The sequence below is a fragment of the Anarhichas minor genome, unplaced genomic scaffold, assembly GCF_050575085.1.
Source record: "Anarhichas minor isolate MPS153535 unplaced genomic scaffold, ASM5057508v1 ptg000136l, whole genome shotgun sequence".
Classification (NCBI taxonomy): domain Eukaryota; kingdom Metazoa; phylum Chordata; class Actinopteri; order Perciformes; family Anarhichadidae; genus Anarhichas; species Anarhichas minor.
The window spans coordinates 4,682,501-4,698,582 of NW_027466582.1; the positions used below are offsets into that span (position 1 = coordinate 4,682,501).

General features: G+C 41.8%; 4 protein-coding genes across 4 annotated transcripts in view; 3 read left to right on the plus strand and 1 right to left on the minus strand.

Moving 5' to 3' along the window:
• Nucleotides 1-866, minus strand: part of hddc2 (HD domain containing 2) — a 2,477-nt gene extending 1,611 nt beyond the window's left edge. The window contains exons 1-3 of the mRNA XM_076084601.1: nucleotides 788-866; nucleotides 215-336; nucleotides 1-23 (exon numbers count right to left, since the gene is read on the minus strand). The exon at nucleotides 1-23 is cut by the window's left edge and continues 80 nt beyond it. Coding sequence (XP_075940716.1) covers nucleotides 1-23; nucleotides 215-336; nucleotides 788-862 — 220 coding nt within the window. The 5' untranslated portion in view covers nucleotides 863-866. The remainder of the gene's footprint in view (nucleotides 24-214; nucleotides 337-787) is intronic.
• A 321-nt stretch (nucleotides 867-1,187) lies between these two features.
• cenpw (centromere protein W) lies at nucleotides 1,188-2,710 on the plus strand. Its single transcript, XM_076084712.1, has 3 exons — nucleotides 1,188-1,344; nucleotides 1,468-1,581; nucleotides 2,502-2,710. The coding sequence occupies exons 1-3, from the start codon at nucleotides 1,258-1,260 to the stop codon at nucleotides 2,526-2,528; spliced, it is 228 nt and encodes a 75-aa protein (XP_075940827.1). The 5' UTR covers nucleotides 1,188-1,257; the 3' UTR covers nucleotides 2,529-2,710.
• A 3,311-nt stretch (nucleotides 2,711-6,021) lies between these two features.
• LOC142941880 (R-spondin-3-like) lies at nucleotides 6,022-7,770 on the plus strand. The gene is made up of 6 exons (XM_076084006.1): nucleotides 6,022-6,055; nucleotides 6,153-6,161; nucleotides 6,437-6,628; nucleotides 6,764-6,904; nucleotides 7,036-7,182; nucleotides 7,586-7,770. The coding sequence occupies exons 1-6, from the start codon at nucleotides 6,022-6,024 to the stop codon at nucleotides 7,768-7,770; spliced, it is 708 nt and encodes a 235-aa protein (XP_075940121.1).
• A 1,034-nt stretch (nucleotides 7,771-8,804) lies between these two features.
• Nucleotides 8,805-11,956, plus strand: LOC142941901 (E3 ubiquitin-protein ligase rnf146-like). Its single transcript, XM_076084026.1, has 2 exons — nucleotides 8,805-9,007; nucleotides 9,571-11,956. Exon 2 carries the CDS (start codon nucleotides 9,572-9,574, stop codon nucleotides 10,643-10,645), a length of 1,074 nt encoding a protein of 357 aa, XP_075940141.1. The 5' UTR covers nucleotides 8,805-9,007; nucleotide 9,571; the 3' UTR covers nucleotides 10,646-11,956.
• The last annotated feature ends 4,126 nt before the right edge of the window (nucleotides 11,957-16,082 follow it).

Consider the following 16,082-nt stretch of genomic DNA (forward strand, 5'->3'; position numbering starts at 1 on the left):
GAACCAGAGCCAGCTTTATGCATCTAAAGTACGAGCATGATAGAAGTTAGTATTCAGGTATTTTGCAATCCATCTTTGCAACAACATACTAGGACTACAACACATAAGCAACATGATGTGATGAGTATTTATGCTTTTTAAATTATATTAAAGAGCTCCGTTCATCCCAATGGATTGGAAGAAGGTCTGGGTGCAAGATGTGCGAATGAAGTACCTGTCCTTGTCCACTGTGGGGTCTGTGATGGTCAGAGACATCATGGCCATGCGGTACATGTGGTCCGATACACTCTCTGGTTTCTGTACGTTCCTGTACACCCATCCAGTCCGTGGGACCCTCTGCAGGTAACAACAACCACAACCCACAAGTTATCAGTGGCACAGAAAATGGGAAGTTTGTAGACACTGATTTTATCATTTAAGACGTTTTAAACAAAACTCCACTGGCTGCAGGTCCTGGAAGGTGAATGTTTACTGTTTTTGTAGTCTTTTGTGATAATGTTTGTGGAGTTTTCTTCAGCTGTTGATTGGACAAAAGGACACAGATAAGATATGCTTTTTTTCTTCTTACTCTCAAGTTGTAATATGATGGTAGTAGTATGTGTGGGTGGGTGTGGGCAAGGAGAGAATAGATAAGCTGCACTTTGGGAGAAAAAACACTGTCTCGCAGCTCCAACAAAACAATTTACAAGCTACAGATTGAGCGTCAATACACTTCAAATTATTTGTTGTTCATTTATTGACCAGGGACCAGATCAACAGAGCAGTGGTCGGAGTTTGGGCGTCTTACTTTGAGCTGTCCGATAAGTTTCATGAATTGCAGCATGTTGCTCATGCCGGCTGTTGTCTCCATGGTGGCCGCCATTACTGCTGGCTGGCCGGATACAGACAGTAGAAGTCTGATGGTGTTTTTCTGATGTAGTTGCGTAAAGCCGCCGCCAGATGGTAGCATAGATAAAATAGAGATAGAGGTACTACACTTATATTCTCTGTGAGTTTAGAGCTATTTTTTCTATGTAGGTGATTTAATGTTTGCCATTCATTGAATAACTATTTGACTTGATGTTATTTTATCCTTACTTTGAAAATAGTACTTAAAACCCGTTACTTCATAACTGTAGGTGGCGGTAATGACAACAAGCGACACCGTACATGACCACGAAGAAGAAGCAGTGTTTACCGGAAGTAAGAGGAGCGGGAGATTTGAAGACGTAAACAAACCTTTTCGTTAGCGTGAACTTTAGCGGAACATTTTCCAAAATGCTGAAGAAGGCACCTAAGTTGAAATATATTATCAAAACGAAATCGAAGAGTAACATAAATGTGGGGCCGACGTCAGAGGCAATGGTGAGTACGTAGCCGTTAAGTCTAACGTTAATGTTTGTTAGCTTTGTTTGTGGCTAACGCTAACTAGCATAACTGACTCATCAACTGATGAATAAACGAGCTAATTTCTTCTAATTGTCTCAGATTGAACTCCTGACGCTGCTGTTTCTGAACAGCCTGGCCGAGGAGGCGAAGTCCAAAGCTTTTGAAGAGAAATCTGCAACTATCAGAGCTCATCATCTCAACGCAATATCCAAGGTGAGTTCAAAGCACTAAGCTAACGCTACACCTGTGTCTTATATGTATTTATATTTCTCTCAGAGTCCATTCAACATTACACTTCTCTACAATATTGTCTGAAATGGCCACACATTAGCAAACTGTCAGTTATTCATACACAGACTGCAATCTGCGTCTTATCTATCTCTGTATTACAGGTTTGAATGCTTCAATTTTAGCTGCAACTATTATTTCCATTATCGATTAATCTGGCAGTTATTTACCCGATTAATCGTTTTGTCTGCACATGCAAAACAATAATGAAAGTTGCACGAGATATATATTTTCTTTTACAGTTGATTTATAGTGATTTAGTTTAGTTTTTGGGGCAGCAGTAGCTCAGACCATAGACTATGACATTGTCAGTATGGACTAGTAGCTGGAGAGGTGCCAGTTCACCACCTTGAGCAAGGCATCAAACTGCTTACTGCTCAGGGCTGACCATGCAGCCCCATTAACTCTTGACATCCCTCCACAACAACTGTGTGTGTGTGAAATAACAATGGAGTGAAAAAATAATAATTTCCCCCAAAAGGGATTAATAAAACTTCTTCTTCTTTTTAATATGCAGTGTGTTTATTATTCTTAAAATAAGTTTAGAACCCATTTTCTCATGTCACTTAAACCTATTTCTTATTCATATGTCAAAACAAAATTATTTTACATTGAGTGCATTTGAATTTGATTTACTATAACCAAACATTACAGGACTGAAACACTTTTCTGCATTCTTGTAAATGCTCATAATAATTCTATTATCTAGAACTGATGTTGACAATTATTGATGAGATGTATAAGTGCTTCTTACTAATAATTATTTAATTTGTTGGACACTTTTTGATTTCTCCATTTTGAACAAGAAATGGACTAAAAGTTTTTTGTTTGTTTTTTCATTATAGAAAATGCTGAAAAAATCACGGGGGTGAAGACAGCGAAGTACGTCATCGTCGTCATTTTAAGAACATTATCATGAATGACAGCAGCAATTTTTTATGATATATAATATGTTTTCATCTGAAATGTACATTTTATGTTTTTTATTCTATCCTTTGTGTACCCGATATCCTGTCATGAGAGTTTTTTGTTCTTTATTAAATTCTTGTGGATCTTATAACGACTCTTATTTAGTCCACTAAACTTTAAAATGCTCAACATAACAGCTTGCTCATGTAATAAACTATAATATAACAATAATATATCACAAAATCATCATAGTCAGCATTGATTGCCAAGAAAAAAACATTTTATTTCTCTGTAGGATCCTTTAATGTTGTCAGACACATATAACAATCAGTGGCTAAAACAACAACTGTTAGTGGACGTAACCTTCTGCTGCCATTAGGTCAACCGACTTATTAAAAGTGTCAAAAAATGCAACAAAGACGTTCTGTAAAAGCAACAGCAAAACAAATGTGCTGAGCGTATTAAGCTTTGATCTCAAAGTTGTGGACAGCTCGAATAAGTTTCTACTTCCAGATCTCTTCTCGCTCTCTTATCATCCGTCACGGTCAATGTTTATGCCTCACAGCTTCCTTGGTGAGCATGGGGCTCAACCCCCCAAATTCCTCACTTCTTCACGCTACATAGATCATCTGCGTTGATGCTGTCCTGCTCATACCTGATCCCTGCAGGGTTCTTCACAGGCGGGCTTTTTGTAGGTGTGTGTGTGTGCGGGGAAAAAGTCAAATTGACATCGTTGAATAGCCAGATTGTAATGTCTATGGGGTTTTTATTGAAAAAGATTGTATGTGGTTTTTTCTTAGCAGAACCTTGGTAGCAGGTGGTGACCAAAAATCTGTTTTTGGTTTGTAGTACAGTGCAGTCTTTCATCATAAGTTCAAGATGTCTTTTTCGAGCCTTGGCCAGTATAAAAACAGTAGATTTAATACAAAAACTCAAGAACTTTAGTGCATCATTTGAATTTTAGATCACGTGAACATGATACAGGTATATATAGATATGTCCTTTATTATTAACTCCCTCCTTTTGCTCGCTGTCCTCCATCTTCATCATTTGCCCGTTTCCCGTCATTCCTCTCGGCAGTTGAGACATTCCTTGGCCTCCAAACGGTTATTTTCTTCAAGAATCTGATCTGGCTCCCCGGTGAGCGTAGCCGTGTCGTGTTTATGTTCGGCGTCAGGTTGAGGAGGTTGTTACTGCACCTGCTGTTCTCTCCGTGATTCTTATATTCTCACGACAGAGCCCTCTAACACTTGCATACTATTAATAATTCCTCCTCAGTTTCCAGCAGAAATCTGCTTTAGGACGTTAAACCTCTTCACACTCTCCTGTTGGAGAATCCAATCTATGATGTAGTGCATGAAGATTGATGGATGATGTTGCTCTGGCTGCACATCCAGAGGCTCACACTCTTCTTCCTCTACTAAAATAGAAAGGTAGCTCTGTCTTGCCTGTTCGCTGTGTCTCTGTGTCTGAGCACCTGTTGACAATTTAAGCCCAGGCAGCGTAGCCCCTGTCCAGCTCCTCCGTCTGGCAGCGTAACCATCAGCTCCGTCTCTCAGATGATAAATCAACTCCATTGTAAAAAAAAAATGTCCCTGCAAAGCTCCTGATGATTTCTCTTTTGACATGTCTCCAGACAAGCCCAAAGAAAGCACGGCATGTTATTATGATAACTTGCTGTGCTTTTCCTAATAAGGAGCACATGGTTTCAAAGTGTGTCATTGTTTCTGTTCACATCTTTGCCCCGCGGAGGCAAAGAATCAATTCGCTCTCACAACACTCTGAGAAAACGTTTAGAAATGAGCAAAAGCTACAAACTCAAATTGTTTGTCTCTATGAGATTTGACGGGCTCTGAAAATGATTATGGACTAAAGCAAAGAATCCCGAATTGCAGCGGGAAACTATTTCCAAGAAGGGATGGGGGACTCAGGGGAGTTCAAATCTGTTTTGAGAACCACAGAGTTCCCAAAACATGTGATAATACACACCGGGACGCCAAACAACAAATCCCCCAGAGCCCACAGCTTTTATCGCAGATTCTCTCTGACACCTCCAGCCCTCATGTTTTATGTTCTCATTGGGAGGTAGTCAAATCAATCTGTAGTTGTGGTATTCACTCCCTGAACCCAGTCTACATTGAAAACCCGAAGTGCCCAAGCATGGCTTGAGTTGAACTGAATATAAAAAGTGTGGGCAATTGATGATAGCAGTATGTCTTTATTTCTAACCCATCATTGTGACTTCATCCCGCCTGTGTGGGAAGACTAATCTTGTGATGACAAAAAAAACAACATAGTCACGCTTTATCTGTAAATGGAACCACATGAGGAGATATTTTGTTGTCTTGGTCACACACACACTCATCCTATTTTCCATTAGGCTGAGGGGAGAGTGTGCGACTAAAAGAGAGGGTTTGTATATTTGATGTGTTGTAAACAGGCTCTGCGCTACTGTGGTCAAGATTTATGGTAGTGACAACCAAAAAAAAAGTGTCATTTGACGACATAATGTTGATACAAATCATATCAAACTGCTTAAATAATCATGTGTTGGTCAAAAGATCACTTGATGTCTTTATGAGTATCATGCAAATATTGTTTATTTTTAAAACTTTCACCACTGGACACAAAATGCGTTATACTTCACTGAAAAGTGGATTTTCAGTGAAGTAGACTCTCCGATTTTCGCCATGAGATTGTGTAAGTTGCTCATTGGACCACCGTAGGCTTCCAGTCGGTCACGCTCGCAGCGCACACGTCCTCAACTCAGATTTAAAGTGTGCACAGATCAACTTGTACTCTGCCAGGTGAAGGTCAAACATGCGAGTGAAGTAACTATAACCAAAACACATTTTTGTTGAGCGGAGGTATAGGGGTGAGGGTGTGGGGGTGGGGGCTTTAAAAGACACAGAATTGTGAGGTTTACTCAACGAATACGTTTTAGAGTGTTTGACACGTGAGGATAAATGTGTCGTGTAGACATTACAGTATTATTCCATTTCTGTGAAGAGAGACCCTGTTTGATGTGATAGAGCATCAGGAGGAGGGTCATGAAGGACGGGTAATACGGGAGAGGAGGTAGGGAGTGTGTCTGTGTGTGTGTGTGTGTGTGTGTGAAACAGCAAAGACGACCCCATAGCAGCTTACCCAATCAGACATTAGATCATTTGATGGTTTTTCTCTGCGGATTGCTCTCTGCATGGCTTTCTGCCAGCGTGAGTGATCTCATGGAATGTACACGGGATTCTTCTTCTTCTTCAAGAAAACATTTTGCCGAGCTCTGCACTCGACCGCTCTCCCTCCCAGACAGGAGTCTCTGCATGGGTCCATTTGAATGAATTGTTATGGATACCTTTTTTTGAAATGTACATCGTGGGATTTCGCTGACTGGATCGATGCCGTACTGAAAGGTGAAGGAAAATGCGGATGCCGTCGTTAATTTGGTTTCTGCACTTCATGAATCTCACGAAAGGCCTGGATGGCACAAGACGTAAGTATTCATGCATAACTTGTCACTCCCACCTCTCTTAATACTGTTGTTAGACATGGCTCCCGTGAAATGTGTCTTATCTTTCCCCCTTTTCCAGTGGGAGGAAGTAAATAGTAGACAGACACTACATATGGAGACAATAAATGTGTTATTTCAGGGGGAAATGGGGTCATATATCTCCATGGTGTTTACCCACTTTGCACACTATGAATTTGAAAAGCTTGGCTCATGTGTATCGGCCTTGCTCATAAAACCCCGTCGCCTGTAAAGTTTCATAACGTAAATTGAGCACACTTGAGTTTGTTTTGTTTTTGCACAAGCACAGGAAGACTATACAACTCTTTTGTAGTCATAGCATATCTGGAACCCCGTTATCCACAGGCAGTTCCTCCGTGAGCAGACTCTGTCCGGCAGGTTGTGCGACATGCTCTGCCCCGAATGGCTGTCTGTCCTGCAAACCTCGCCTCTTCTTCCACTTGGAGATGGACGGGATGCGGCAGAGGGGCACCTGTGTGTCCTCGTGTCCCCGGGGTCACTACGGCATGCGCTCTCCACACATCAGCACCTGCGCAAGTAGGTACCAATGGGCACATGTAGGAATGATAGAAAAGGTGTTTTTGTGACTGATTTGTGGCAGTGTTGAGAGAATAAAACAAACCACAATGGTCACTCTATGCTGACCACAAGTTCATTTCCACTGGCCTGCAGGGTGCAAGGACGACTGCTCTTCCTGTTTCAGTGAAAACTTCTGCACACATTGCCACCCCGGTCACTTCCTGTTCCGGGGCAAATGTGAGAACAGCTGTCCAGATGGGCTGACGGCGAACACAGTGCTGCGAGAATGCACAGGTGAGCCACCGTCCGGCATGATACTCATGCAGGCTGTGTGTACAATGTGTGTTTGTGTGTCTTTGTGCATGCAATAAGGTCCATGATGTCGTGGGATCTACAGAACAGATGTTTGTGTCCCTCTGTCTCAGAGTGCTCTATAGACTGTGAGATGTGTGTGAGGAGCTCCGTGTGTGTGAGCTGTAGAGCAGACCTCTACCTTCTCCACGGTCAGTGCCAACTCACCTGCCCGACGGGATTTGAGCCCGACGTGCAGCTTATGCAATGCATCCCCCAAGGTGAGAGAAATTCACTTTCACCAACTGTTTCCACACAGTTAAGAAGTTGAATACACTGAATGCGTTCCAAATCGTATACTTTTTCTTTTTTTTTACTTTTAGTTCATACTGCAGCTTCCCCTACAAAGTGCGTACTGTTGCGTATTCAATCGGGACATATTTGAAGTTTAACCCTCTTGCTCATATATCCGCTGTGCAGAGGTTTGTGGGTCAGAATAGCCAGAAAAGCGACCGGATGCAGACATCCTGGTGTTTTTTTGCTTACTTCACTTGACATACTAAATATTTTTCTGACATACTATAAAGTATGGTAGTATTGGTACTGGAACGCACAAGGTCTTAAGTTTTAATCTCTCGCTACCTATGAGTACTTTGTCATCATCATCGTCATCTCTCTCCTCAGTGCACTGTGAGGTTGGGGGATGGACAGACTGGGGTCCATGTGTTCGCAAAAGGAGCACGCAGGCCTCCAGGAGGGGACAGGAGACACGTGACCGACAAGTTCTGAGGTCTCCGAGTGTCCACGGGGATGCCTGCCCACATGTGTCAGAGAGCAGGAAGTGTGCCATCAAAAAGAGACCAGAGTAGGTTGTTATAAGTGAGGGAGCGGATTATAGACTGTTTGTTTATATTGCAGAGATATTCAACTTGTTATCGCACATTTAAACTAATATAAATTCACAACTAATGTAAATTGTAAAGATGTATTAATCGAAAAGATTTATCTATGCAATCCAAAATAAATTAATAAACCGGACGGATGGATCTGATGTTCTTTTATACAGTTATTGTGTATCTATAAAGTCAACACTTTCGCTGCATCGCTTGAGCTTATGTGGACTTCAGCTGAATCAGACATTTCATATGAATTCCAGTTCTGTGCTAAATTGATGCCACTTGTGGCCAACCATTGTAAAATAACTTACTGATTGCCTAACTTGACTGATCAGTTTGTCTAATTGAAAGTTTTTGAGGACACCTGTGCTGTTTCTACTACAACCATACATTAATTACTGTAATAAGGCAAAGTGAGACATTAATTAGTATGCATTAAAGTCAAAACCGCTCGGATGATACACCTCTGAGCATTAACTACAAGACCACCAAATGTTAACAGAATGTAAAATGATATAATATTAATGTATAAATATTTTTGTAAAAAATAAATAAAAAAATCATGTAGTACGATTATTGTCTGTATATATATATATATATATATATATATATATATATTATATATTATTTCTATATATTAATATAGTAATAATATAATTTATAATATTATTATAAATGTTATTTATATTAGTCATATTCTATGAATTTATGATATTATAATATATTAATTATACATATATATATATATATATTGTATATATTAAATATTTTTGTTTAAAAAATGCGATTATTATTTATATATTATATATCTGAATAATTTTGATTGGATATTGTGCAACCCAATGATCGATATAAACATGACAACACATCAATACATGAAATAATTAATTGATATACACCACAGACTTTATACAGTCTGGTGTATGTATATCAGGACTCTCCACGCGTGGACCCTGACGCACGTCACGTGCTGCGCTCAGCTGCACTGATGTTAGATCTGCACAACATGTAGAGGACATTGTAGACGGTGTGAGGTCCGTCCAGGAGCTCTGAAGTCAGTTTGGCCCAACGGCTGGAACAAGCGTCCGAACAACAACGCAGTTATCGCTTTGACGTACTTCACTTTATAACCAACATTTAAATGCTGCTGTTTACATTTATGTATCTGCACTTCTGCCGAGGACGCTTCTAGAGTCACCTCAGTGTCCAGGTGAGTGTGTTATTAATTGTGAAGTTAAGCCTGTAAGCGCACTGACGGCTAACATGCTACATATGCTAAAGCAGCTGTCAAGTTAGCATTGGTTAAGTGACTGTTAGCTTGACGTTTACCTCACAGTATCTTTAGTAATATTGTTGTATCGCATTAAACAGACGAGACTCTAACGTCCCCTGCTGGGAATATAAGCTTGCTTTTTATTTATTTAAAGCAACTAACAAATTAGCTAAAGCTAGCTTAGCAGTAGTTTGGTTAGCTCTGTCAGACAGGCGGAAAAGAGGCCTTTGATATAACTCGTAATGAAGTGTAAATTCAGGGATGCCAGCCTGTCCCCGAAGTCACATTTCTTAAACACGTTTAATTTGCAAACTTTATTTCACTGATGTATATTAGCAGGAACCATAACTTTATGCTGCGTGTGTTTGAGGGCGTACCCAAAACAATCAACAGAGCGGTTACTTTGCCTATTCAATTTAAATGTTCAGTTACAGTTGTGTAATATTAAGAAGTCTTCCTCGGCCTGATTTGCTGTGACAGTGCTGTGTTTCTCTTTGTAGCATGGCAGGCTGTGGAGAAGTGGACTGTTCAGTGAATGCCCTGGCTCCCTCCAAGCTGATAGAGGAAGTAGGAGACACTACAGACTCTTCCAGTTCCACCACCATAACCCCGGAGTGTGCCATCTGCCTCCAGAGCTGTATCCACCCGGTACGCCTCCCGTGCTTCCACGTTTTCTGTTTCCTGTGTGTGAAAGGTGCCTCCTGGCAGAGCAAGCGCTGTGCTCTCTGCCGACAAGAAGTCCCAGAGGACTTCCTGGAGCGGCCGGTCCTCCTGTCGCCCGAAGAGCTGAAAGCGGCGGCTGCAGGGATGAGCCGAAGTGGAGCGACCGGGAGTGGTTCCCGGCGAGACTATGCATGGTACTATGAGGGGCGCAACGGCTGGTGGCAGTATGATGAGAGGACCAACCGTGAGCTGGAGGAGTCCTTCGCTAAGGACAAGAAGAGCACAGAGATGCTGATTGCTGGGTTTCTGTACGTGGCCGACCTGGAGAACATGGTGCAATATCGGCGAAATGAGCATGGCCGCAGACGCAAGATAAAGCGGGACATTGTAGATATCCCCAAGAAGGGCGTTGCGGGACTGAGGTTAGACCCCGAACCTGTCCCCATTCTTTCTGTGCCAGTTGTCACCCCAGCTGCAACAGAGCGCGTCAGTTCAGCGGATGGATCGGACACTGATGGCCAATCACAAACTTCATTCTTTGGGATTATGGCATCTCTTCCCCCTGTTAGACCTCCAACACTCCTGGGGCGCCATCTTACCAGTCCCCTTCTTCCCACGCCATCAAGTGTGGAAGAGTCCTTCTCCCAGCTCCTAATCAGCCAGCCAGGTGGTGAAGAGGTGGAAGGAGACGATGAGCTACAGACGTACGAGTATGCGTCCGGCAGCGGTGAAAGTGAGGAGGAGGAAAGGGAGTGCGAGAGAGGGGGAGCAGAATCGATGCGGAGACACAGGCAAAGACCGTTAAGAGAGAGCCAGCCGGCCAGGATGCCTCCGAGGGGCGGGCCTTCCAGCTCCGCTCTCAGTCTCCGCTCACGGAGTCCTGATGGACAGTGCAATATTACAGAAGTGTGACTGGGCAACGGTGCTCAACCTATCATCAGGTTGACAAAAAAAAATAGTATGCATCCTTAAAGGTCCCATGAAATGGAATAATACTGTTTATTGTGTTGTTTGTGTCACTGGGTGTATTTTACCGCATCCATCATGTGCCAAATATGATCCTAAAATGTATCTTACTTATTTTTGTATCAAAATATTCAAGGATCTCCATCCAATTGAATGTAATGTTAGTTTTGTATGGGATCCGGTAAACCTGCAGGTCTACAAAGGTAACCAGCAGTACTGCTGTGTGCTTGGATGTTATAACTGACAGCTCTCTCCACTCTTCACATATAATTACTTAACACCTGGGATAAACGAATGTTTGTTTTCTTTCACCCAATATTGTGCTTCATGCAGAAATGCTGAAACGGTTACAACCAGGGACACAGCATTCAGAGAATATTTAAGGTGGAATCTTTGAAATTATGTCTGGAAATCTCCTGACACTTTGCAACCCCGGTTACAACGTTAAAGCCATTTCAAGGGACCTTTAACACATTCATTTCAGCCTTTTTTTGAAGACTTAAAAAGTCAGTTTCAGCCAGCAATACACTAATGGTAGTCATGCATCGCCCTCAGCAACAGGTTATGTAGTGAAGCATAACACTTGTTTTTCAGGCCAAAAAACTTTGGTAACTTCTTGGTCAATGTTGTCCAACAAAAACTACCATCTGTCACTGTGACATAGCGATACAACTGCTTTTGAAAGGAAACCACACCCTCTTTGTTCTAATCTTTTGAGCTCATTTTTAATGTGGCTCAACTCAATTGTAGCAGCTTTATGTAAATGTTACAGAGAGATAAAAGCTCACATTTTCCTGCTTGCTGATTAGGTTTTTTTCGATGTTGAGAAGTTTGCATCAGGATCTAATTATTAATATTTAAACTGGAGTTTGTGTGTGTGTTTAAAGGGAGGAGGGACTGCTTTCCCTCTATTTCAGTGTGGACGTCTTGTTTTAATAACAGCGTGTGTTCTTGTTGTGAGTGGAGTTGGGTGCTGAAAAGCTACTGGCAAAACCACTGGAAAGTATCGAGCTATATATGTAGAGCGACTCATTTGGATTTCTATTTCTTGTCCTAGTACTCTCGATACTATCAGAGCACTGACGTGTACTTGGACCATCTCAAGCTGTCCTCGCATGCTCTTTGTTCCTGCTATTATTTTAACTGTCAACTTTTCGCTGTTGGTGTCTCACCATCTGAATTACCCAAACAAACCTGTGTGTGTGGCGTTGTCCTTGTATTTTTGTCAACTTATTAAATGTCTATAATTTAAAATCATATGTTGGATTGTTTTTGTTTTTAATGGAGGAATACTCAGCATAGGCTGAAATGTGTCGTCTGCATGTAGTGACCGTCAGAGCCCACAGGATGGAGCTGTTTCACAGATTAAGCAGCTTTTGACTCCACCTGTGGTGTGAAACCCTTTCGTTGGTTGAAAACCTGCCAATGAAAGCAATAACATTTTTTCTCAGTCCTCTCCCTACATAATACCATGGTTGTTTTTACAGCATTGTGGTGTTGGTCTTGTCTGATACATGCCAACAGGGTCTGTGGGACCAAGATTACTTGTGTTTACTGGCGCTGATTCCACATGGTCCTCTGAATATACAGGTTTGTGGGAAACCGAGACAGTTGCCACTAATGCAGCCGAGCGGCAGCGTTTGCCAACTGAAGGAAACCACAGGCTCAGTGTGTGCAGATGGGCCGTGACTAGAATTAGAAGCGTGTCTTAATGAGCCAGACTTTCACAGAACTGTTCTCTGTTACTTCAGTGACCAGGATGGGGACTTTTTTAACTGAAGATGTGGTTTCTGCTTTGGGTATAATTTACATCTGCAGCTTATAAAATATGCTCAGCCTCCTTCATAAAAATCACATCCATCGTTACTTCACATTTCAATTCATGTCTTCGTGGCAGGGTTTGGTCTCAATTTATTTAAATTTATATCCAATTCTTGAGAAATCAGACATTTGTTGTGTTCAGTAGGGCTGCCCCCTCTTAGTCGATTGGATGTTATTAGATTAAAATCTCTTTTCTCTCGATCAGTTGTTATTTTTTCGTTTTTTGTGCTCAAGACTTATTTCTGAGAAACTTATCAGCATATCGCTGGTAAACAACATTGTTTCTTTGTGGATATGTCGATTAAATCAACTGATCTGTTAGTCAACAAAAGAGTGTAAGTCAATTGTCGAGGCCAGCCCTAATGTTCAGTATGTACTGTATGTATTTCCTTTACTCAGGTGAAACATAGGGATTAGCAGCCACCATAAAAATAATATTAATGGGAAAACTGCACCAAGTTGATTCCTTTTTTTTAAATAATAATTTGAGAACCAACAATTTCTCTTAGGATTAGACGGACATTAGCGTCCGTTGAACCAACTCGCTCCCATCATTGATTTCAGTGGAGCAACGGACCGTAACACGCTCTACACAATGTACGCGCACACACACACACAGACACAGACACACCTGTATTTTACTCTTTCATTGGCTGGAATAGAACAAGGTAGACCAGATACAAATGATAAAAGGTACGTTGAAGCTGGAGTCAGAGTGGCTGATGGAACAACAGACACATTTGTGTAACTGCAACACAAAGTGCAGCTGTCACATCTTCTCCTAATATATGTAGAAACTCCAGAAGGTTGTTGACAAATGAAATATTTGGTGGTGACTGAAGGTCCTTTGTTGTGCTTACTGTGGCGATAAGGTGCCAATGGGCCTGCTGATTAAATAGGAATAACTTGGACTCCCTTATCATAAAAGCGGTCCGTCACACATCGACACATTGACTCAGTCAAAATATCACGAAACGATTTGTGAAAATATTTTCAAATACGCAACTCTTTAAGCTGTACTGTATCCAGGTACATGAAGAATAATGTCATGTGCAGCATTATGTGGGAGCATAACATTAGCTGACATGCTATGGAAACAGTCTGCATTTAGATTGAACATGTATACAGCGGCATCTGTCAACGCAGTTAAAAGAAGACAGAAGTTGAGCGTGACGTCTCTTCACCCAGCCGAACACACAGACGCAGAGACAGACGGACGGGAGACGCACTACTATATGTTTTCACGCACATGGTTGCCCTTTACCTCCCTCACATGTACTGTCATATCCTGGTGAAATTCCTCCCTCTTCACACCACAGAAAATACTGTCTCCAATCCCTCCGCAAATAGTCCCGTCTTTCGCCACCCCGAGGCCCACAGTGGACCATTGTTGTTGTGTGGATTATTTTCAACCTTGTTTTTATCGAACAAGGTTGACTGTCCAGTGAGAGTTGTTCTTTGTGTAAGAAACGGCAGAAATTGTGCATGCATGTTGATAGCTACATATTCGGCATCTTTGTCAGTTTAATCGTGCAGTTAGAACTTTTAGCGTCTGTCTGTGCACGTTGCATCTGTAGATTTATGTTCATTATGTCATCAGTATTTCTAACCATAATGCTGGGATTCACAGACGGGGTGTCTCACTGCTGCAGGAGCCAGGAATGACCTCACTCCTACTGTAACCATCATCGACCTAACACCATCAGAGCCTATCAAGTAACACGCCTCGCTAAGCCCAGTGCTAGTAAACCATTTATAACAGCGTCACGTCATTACTACATAAAGTTTATATTATGGGTATTCTTCATTTCTAAATACAGTATCCTGTGACTGCACAGTTTGTAATGTATCGTTACTGCTATCTAAAGAAGACTGTGACAGGTGAGATATCAAATTCTTGAACGTACACTTTATTGGCTACGTTATTGCATACGCTGAGCTGAAAGTTAAAAATATGACTTCAGGCATAAATGTTCTGCTAGAATCTCAGTGCAAGAGGGCATAATAATGTCAGCCTTTTTATTGGCTAAATTAAATTAGCGTTGGTTAGCTTAGCTTAGTCTTAGCTTCTCTTTGCACAAAGTTAAAACAAACCTGCCTACCAGCACCTCTGCATTTTGGTATCTAACATATTATATATCATTTGTTTAATCTGTCTTTTTTTGTAAAAAAAAGATCTTACAACTGTGTGTCGTGTCTAGATGGTAACAGACACATTTGAAAAAAAAAACTTCTGTGGTCCCATCTTTCATTTTTCAGACAGAGTAGTTAATTATGTCTCCAACACTTTCTCCCTCTATTGTAGACAAACAACAATATAAATCACTTTCTCAATATTGCAGCTCTATCATACTGCAAAAGAACTACAACCTTTATTAAGGTAGGATTTATTACATGGCTGTTGTGTTAGACTGAATTAGTTTGAGCTAAGTGAACCGAACCAGCAACCATGGGTAGATATGTAATTGCAGAGGTGGGACCAGGTCTCAAGTCTTTGGACTCAAGTCCAGAGTCAAGTCCCAATACCTAAACTTTGAGTTTGAGTCCTAAACAAGTCTTAATGGACTCCTCACCAAATGTCACGTCATTTGTGTCTCCGTCTGTCATTTTTGTTTTCCGTTAGTTCTTCATGGTTCTCTTCTGCAACTTGATCGGATGGGTGTACCCTGTACGGATGGGTGGCCATCAATTTCAGGTGTGTGTATGTGTGTACATTGCGTACAGTGTGTTATAGTCCATTGGTCCCCGTTTACATTGTCACGTTGGCATGCTGACATTAGCATTTGGCTAATAGTAGTTAGCACCGCCTCACAGAGCTGCTGGCATGTAGACTTATCGTCTTGTTGTTCAACGCACTTCATTCCTCTGTGCTAAAAGTGTGTGTGCACGTATGCATTTGTGTGAGGCGAATATGTTTGCGTGGGCCACTGGCCAGACGGCGGGCCAAGTAGTGGCTCCCAGCGGACCGCTCCACTGAAACCAAATAAAAATTGGTCATTCGTCACGCGATAAATAGACCACTATAGACACCTCTGCCAGGCAACACCAGCTAATCCCACGAGAGCACCCCGCTCTTGTTTTGAAAGGCGAGCCTCGCGGGTTGTTTTTCAAAGAGGAGATATTTGGGCCTCATTCTATTTTAATGGAGAGGTCTAAAATTCTCAAGAACCCCTTTAGGGTCCTCACGGCTGTCCTTGATGGTCCCACCTCTTGTACTGATACACTCATCATCTGGCATTTGAGATGGCCATTTCAATGGACGGACGCAGATACACTGACAGTTCGGACATGTGGACGAAGACAGAGCGAGCAGGACTGTGACACGAGCTACAAGTCCGACAGATGCAACGTTTTGTACTTTGTAGATGAAGTGGGTGAAAAATGGATGTGTAGAGTGGTGGGATTTCCCGTACACCTATGGTCTAACAGGGTTGACCCCTAAATTCGTAATTTAAACCCCAGCATGAACAAGAGCTTGGAAATCCATGTTGTGCGTGTTATTGATACAGGTGTTCAAGAGGAATAGGCTCAGCAACTATTGTAGACGTGATTTTAACAGAAG